We start from the raw sequence: 7,016 nt of genomic DNA on the forward strand, positions 1-7,016 counted from the left end.
ATGTTTTTGGCAGCTGTCAAGTCTTCCTGATGACCAAGTTGTGACTGAATTGATTTTTACTGAACTCACTTCTTGTATTTTCTCTTCCGCAGGTCTGGGAGGAGCAATCGGTTATATGTTAGGAGGGCTGGACTGGACACAGACCTTTTTGGGTGGTATTTTTAAATCTCAAGAGCAAGTCCTTTTCTTCTTTGCAGCCATTATTTTCTCTGTCTCCGTTGCTCTCCACCTTTTTAGCATTGAAGAAGAGCAATATAACCCTCAGCAGGACAGGATTGATGATGAAGGGGACACACTTTCCAGTGTCAAATTCAGTGGTAGTCTCCCCCCTCTGAATCGACTGAATGTAATTAGTGAGGAAGAGCCGTATGGAGCCTCTATGTTCCACGATGAGGTTCAGTCAGAGCATGATCTCAATATGGAGTTCCTTGAGGTGAACATTGTAAGAAGCAAGAGCGACTCAGTTCTGCACATGCCCGATGCTACATTGGAAATTGAATCTGAGCTGCTTTTTCTGCATGACATCGAACCCTCCATTTTTCAGGATGCTTCATATCCAAACACTCCCCACAACACAAGCCAAGAGATCATGAAGTCCAAACTCAACCACCTGTCTGCTTTCCTCAGGGACAATGAGAAAGAGGAGGAAATGCTGCTTGATAATTGCTTAAACGAAGATAAAGTCCCAAACGCGAATGGCTCCCTACCAAAAGAGTTCCTCAATGGACACGCTAGAATAGGCATGAAGCAATCTAGTACTTCAAACTCCATGCGAAGGCGGAGGCACATGTTCTACCGTCAGCCATCTTACACCTTCTCGTACTATGGCAAAATAGGCTCTCACCGCTATCGCTTTCGTCGGGCCAATGCCATCGTCTTGATAAAGTCCTCACGCAGCATGAATGATATCTACGACATGCAGAAGCGGCAGCGACAGAGGTACAGACACAGGAATCAGAGTGGCACGACAAATTCAAGTGGAGACACAGAGAGCGAAGAGGGGGAAACTGAAACCACTGTCAGACTCTTGTGGTTGTCGATGCTAAAGATGCCGAAGGAGCTGTTGAGACTGTGCGTCTGTCACCTCTTAACTTGGTTTTCGATCATTGCTGAAGCTGTGTTCTATACAGATTTCATGGGCCAGGTCATCTTTCAGGGCGATCCAAAGGTAAGAGAACAGTTATCATTGGCCAACCTGCTTATAGTTACTGATTTCTGAGATGTGCTCGTTACAAGAAAATGGCTTTGTGTTTGTTTGTTGCAGGCCCCTTCTAACTCAACTGAGTTACATGCCTATAATGCTGGAGTTCAGATGGGATGCTGGGGACTGGTAATTTATGCTGCTACTGCTGCCGTTTGTTCAGGTAAGAGACACTGCACAATCAGACAGTGGAATGCACCTCATATATGTATTTGCAAGGTAAAAATAGTTTTGCTTCAGTTAGCATCCACCTCCTTGTTTGGGGTGAAGGGTATTTTGGAAAAGCATTTCACGTGGTCATAAGGGGAGAGGCTTCTTTAAGAGTCAATGTTAAAAAATTCCTCCAAATGTAGAGGTGGAAATATGGACAGGTCTGGTAAGTGGCATAAAGCACAAAATGATATCAAAGGATATTGAATGGCATTTAGCTAGTCATCAGGAAACTAAATTATGCTTGTTAGAAGATTAAAGCATATGTAGGAGGGTTTTTGCAAAGACTGTTTTTAAAATCAAAATTAGAAATACATGTTTCTGAAAGTCTCGTTCTTGCTCTCTAATAACAGAGAAACCAAGTACAGACAATTTAGGCTTGGAATACAGACTGAAATTGAAAGCTTTTGCCAAACTTAAATTCTGCCTTTTGCAGCGCGTGTGCAGGCACATCTGCACAGATCAGTATCATGGGGACTGCCTCTTTGTTGAGACATGTCAAATTGAAGTTCAGGTGGGCAGCTTGTTTCTGAACGCAAACTGAAATGTGGCTAGAAACATCAATTATCTGATCACTTTGTTTAGTGAATGTGCTTGCATTAGAAACAGAATCTCCTCTGTGCTCAGAGTGTACCTGCATCGATAAAGTTAATAAATAGGTAAAATTAATGAATGGACTGAGTGAACCATGATATGATACCTTTGAGTCTCAAGCATTTTGTTCTGCCTCAGACTTGCAGCATGGTTTAGGCAAGTCTCTGAGCTCATTTGTTCCCCGGTTTCTGAAGTAGCGATACATCCTTTTCCCAGTGAGGGCTGAGCTATGCTGCTAAGACAAGCCAAATACGCAGTGAGCATCCAAGTCCCAAACAGCATATTGAGCTGCCACGGCTACGTCAATACCATAAAACCTCACTGAGTAAGCTGGTATTTATGTTTTATTCTTGATCTCTGCAGCCTTGTTGCAGAAATACTTGGACAACTATGACCTTAGTATAAAAGTGATCTACATCCTGGGCACGCTGGGTTTTTCTCTTGGCACTGCAGTGATGGCTATGTTCCCCAACGTGTACGTCACCATGATAATGATCAGCACCATGGGAATAGTCTCTATGAGTATCTCCTACTGCCCCTATGCGCTTTTGGGACAATACCATGATATTAAACAGGTACGTGGAATATTCTGAATATTTTAACCAAGGCGTTTCTCTGAAGATCCCAGTGGCAAAATGGATTTGTTAAATCCCATTATTTGAGATACCTGCTTTGTTGGGATGTGTGCCAAAGCACAGATTCATCCTTGATAGTAAATAGCAAGAGCTGCTACTTAAATCAGATGGTTATTAGCATAATAACAATTAGCATAATAGCAATTAGCATCAAGTTGGCTCAGGGGGTCATGATTGCTTTACCCTGTGCTGAGGTATAAAAGGATTTGGTCCATATGGTAGATGAAGAGAGATGAAGTAATTATTGGAGTATTTATTATATACCTAGTTGTTACTACTGTTTTCTGATGTGTTATGTTAGCATTACTCAGGTTCTTCGCGGTCTTAGATACTGAGGTGCATCTGGAAATGCAGCTGTAAGTTTGGGGAGACACAAGACAAACTGATTCTGCTGGAAACAAGGGCAGATTTACTTTCCACTTTTTAGCACTGTTCCATTTGTATTACAAATTACAGGAGGATCATTTATTTTAACATGTTTCTGCATTGGGATTGGGAGGGAGATTCCTGTTTATAATCATAAAAATAATTTCCACCAACTGTTTCATGTAATTTTTTTTTTTTTTAACAAAACCTAATCTTGGAGCCAAGTCACGCTAGGAGTGCCCCAGTAAATATCCGCCTCTTGGTGTAAGATGAGGAGGCCATTGATATGTAGATAAGGAGGCTGTTGCTTTGGACTTGTATAGCCTGCATGATGCACAAGGGTGGTATAAAGTTGACCACGTAGCTGAGAAATTTGAGGAAGGTACTAGTAGTGTTTAAATACTTGATTTCGTCCATTGTTTTACCTCCTAATGCTTTTCTTGTCTTTTTCCAGTACATTCACCATAGCCCCGGGAACTCAAAGCGAGGATTTGGCATAGACTGCGCCATTCTGTCATGTCAGGTTTACATCTCCCAGATCCTCGTGGCCTCTGCGCTTGGTGGTGTGGTGGATGCGGTTGGCACAGTCAGAGTCATTCCCATGGTGGCTTCAGTGGGATCCTTCCTGGGTTTTTTGACAGCTACCTTCTTGGTGATTTACCCCGAAGTCAACGAAGAGCCAAAGGAAGAACAGAAAGGACTAGGTCCTCCAGAGACAACCGAGGGCAACACCACGAGCGCAGAGAAGCCGACTGTGCTGAAGCTCACGCGCAAAGGAGCTGCCGCATCGGAGCTGGAGAGCGAGTCAGCCGTGTGAGGCCATTACTTGTTCACCCACATTCCAGGGAGGCAGGTGCAGGATCAAGAACTATTCCCCCCCCCCCCTCCCCCCCCCCCCCCCCGGAAAACAAATTAGGATCTTCACTACTTGTAGCTAAAATTGCAGAAGAAAAGGCAGTTTCATGCAAAAGTGTAAATGAAATTCTGTAGTCCTTAATATAGGCTTGAACAGGTAGCTATGATGCTAATTGCTTTCTCTACAACTTAGAAATGTCATTTCTGAACACTTTTTTATTAAGAATACATTTAGATTTCGAATAAGTTTTATTAATCTGCATGAGACTCACAGTGTATACAATTAGCAGTTAGAAAAATTAAGTTTTCGGCTGTTTTTAAACTAACTGAAAATGGAAGCTATCTTGACTTATAGTCTCTTGCTCTTTTTTTGTCTGAACATTTCAGATTCCACTAGTGTAATAGCTGAATCAAACGCTTAGATATCTTGATCAGTTTTTTTCATAAGCATGATATTATTGGTCTGACAGCTACAGTTCTTTAACGTTAATTTTAGACTTCACGTTTTTTGTTAGTGCAATTACTACAGAATAGTTTTATTTGCAATTATTTTCAAGAAAAACAAAAGCAATTACTGCGGTTTCTAAGAAACTGCTGTGAATCCTTTTAGTCATACTGTTCAACAACTACTCCCAAGTCTGCTGCTTGTCGGGAGAGGGTGACATTGGGTGCGTGATGTGAACTGTAGATGGAAGGAGCAGCAACTGGGAGAGGTGACCAGCACTGACAGGTTTTTATCACAAGTGCTGAATTTTCTGAATGTCGTTGGAATACGCTGTGACAATTTTTAGCTCGGAGTTTTGCGCGCTAGTGAACTCGGGGGTTTTCTTGGCATTTAAACCTGATCATCTCTGGATGAAGCTGCCATGGAGAAGGGGTGTCTCTGGGGTCAGCTTTGTGGGAGGGGGTGTGCGGATTCTCTCTCATGGGAAAAGGAAGTCGTTGATTAATTGCACTTTTTATGATCCTTTAACCTCCTGGCTAGGAACGCAGCAGCCAGGGTAAAGGCACAGTGTCAGTACAACAAGGTAAACCGAAGGCCTACCTCCGTCACTTTATGGCATAGTCTGGGTGTGTAAAAATCTGTCAAACAGTTTTTAGGCCTTAAAATTCAATCCACTAGCATGTGTTGCTGTTCCAGTCCCTGTGTTGGAGGAATTGTAGGCTGGAGCTCTTCCGAGCTGCTGTACCAATGTCATCAGCGCAACCTCCATGCCCCCTTCCTTGATTCAGGACATAGCTGCAGTGCAAAGACATTTTTCTGTGAAGAGCTTGAAAGAGTTGTGCTAATCTGATTTAAAATAGTATTTGGATCGCTAGCAGTCTGCCCCAATCCACGGGCAGCCAAAGCTCAGAGATCCAGCGGCCATTTAAAGAAACTTTAGAAACCGAACTTCCGTTTGCTGTCTTGTAAGAAGTGTTTGTGATGCTATTTACTCATTTTCGCATGGACCTCCGGGCTGCACTCAATCCTGTGCTAAACAGACAAATCACAGCTCGTTGTAAGATTTCTGCTGCCTCAAACTTCTCATACTACAGTACTTTAAAATGCATGTGTAAATCATGCTGCAACATAGTCATTCAAAAGAAGAATATATATTTCAAAATGAAAAGCAGTTTTTAATAAATTATTTGAATTGTCAATGTATTTAAGAAATGTACGTTTTGGTATATTTGAAGTTAACGCGCAGTTTTGGCCAGCGTCATTGACGAATTCCTGGTGGCATACGTGGGTGTATGAAGCTGAAGGCTTTCAGTCGGTGCCGATGTCCTGTGCTATCGAGGGTGACAATGTTGGGTTTAGGCTGGTGAAATCGCCGAGCACTAAAGTACACGTAATCGCACAGGACTTAGGTGGTTTTTTTTTGTTTTAAGTGTCTTGAGAAAGTCTTTTTTTCTTTAAGGTGAATATTTTTTTATTTAGAACACATACTGTGAACTGTGTTCAGACAGGGGAATAATACTACTGAAGAATATGAGACCTTATTGAAGAAATCAGTTGTGAGAAATATTTTAACTGAACTTCTGCCATGAATTTTATCATCTCAATTACATTTAATATATTCTGGTGATGTTCATATATAACAGAGATGAGTTGTATTTCACCCTATAACTGGCATTCATGTAAAATACACAGACATTTTAAAGTGGCTTTAATATTTTATTTTTAAAGTTCCTTGAAGATTCTGCTTTTGGTTAAACGAACACTGTCAAGTACTCCTTATTTTAATCTCTATTTCTGGAAAGGTTCTTCTAGTTTAAAAATCTGCATCTTCTGGCCGGTGCCAGCCTTACCCTTTTTCCCATGAGCTTCATGGATCAGTGTGGTTTCAAATAGCCATTACTCCACATAGCACCTTCATAAGCCAAGATTTCTTTCACAGCACCATCAAGCTGACGAAGGTCTAGCAGCAAAGAGGGAGGAGAAGTTGAAGCTCCCTCTCGCTTCACACCCAGCAGAGGGAATGCGAAACCGTTTTGGGGGGTGAGCTCACACACATTTATTCAGCTTTCTCAGTCAGGGGAAGGGTGAGGAGGCAGGAAGGATGTTTCGAACCCGGAGGGTTTCAATCAAAGGCAGGGCAGGTCCAGTTTTGTTCCAGCCAACATTTGGCGTAGCCTCATTTCTAAGAATTGGATGTTAAAATCCATATTTGGAGTTGTTTATGGGGCTGTTCAATTACCGTTCGTAACGCATGAATATGCACGCTGCCTTGTAGCAGGAAGCTCTATTTCACTCCCCTGTAAAGCAGAAGGAAATAATTATCCATTGTAAACGTGCTGAAGTATTTGTAGTATTGCTAGAAGAATTAACTTGGGGGAGCCCCTGCCAAAGTATCTCCTCCTGTACCTTGGCCAGCCTGTGAAACCACCGCGCTGGCTTCCTCTGTGCTGCCGGTGAGGGCTCCCGAGATCTTTCATAGTAATGTTTTTTCTTGGGTTTGAGAGAGTTTTCTTTCTAGCCCTGGCACTTCTCCGGGTAGAGTGGCAATGTTTTATTTCGTCATGTGTCCCTTACCTTATCTTTTGATACAGAAATGATCATATTTTTTGTCACGATTAAGAGGTAAAGTAGTACGATTTTATGTGTTTATTGCAGAAGTTGTGGGAAGAGAGATTTGAAGGGGTGTTTTTTTTTTTTATTCCTGGTGACA

At 42.1% G+C, this 7,016-nt stretch overlaps 1 protein-coding gene across 4 annotated transcripts in view; it reads left to right on the forward strand.

Moving 5' to 3' along the window:
- The window catches only part of SLC45A4 (solute carrier family 45 member 4), an 86,890-nt gene extending 83,016 nt beyond the window's left edge, over positions 1–3,874 (forward strand). For all 4 annotated transcript variants that reach the window (XM_076329023.1, XM_076329024.1, XM_076329025.1 and 1 more), the window contains exons 5-8: positions 93–1,168; positions 1,265–1,364; positions 2,369–2,580; positions 3,461–3,874. In XM_076329023.1, the coding sequence (XP_076185138.1) occupies positions 93–1,168; positions 1,265–1,364; positions 2,369–2,580; positions 3,461–3,823 (1,751 nt within the window). In that variant the 3' untranslated portion in view covers positions 3,824–3,874. The remainder of the gene's footprint in view (positions 1–92; positions 1,169–1,264; positions 1,365–2,368; positions 2,581–3,460) is intronic.
- Positions 3,875–7,016: the final 3,142 nt, after the last annotated feature.

Source organism: Aptenodytes patagonicus, chromosome 2 (assembly GCF_965638725.1).
Source record: "Aptenodytes patagonicus chromosome 2, bAptPat1.pri.cur, whole genome shotgun sequence".
NCBI lineage: Eukaryota > Metazoa > Chordata > Aves > Sphenisciformes > Spheniscidae > Aptenodytes > Aptenodytes patagonicus.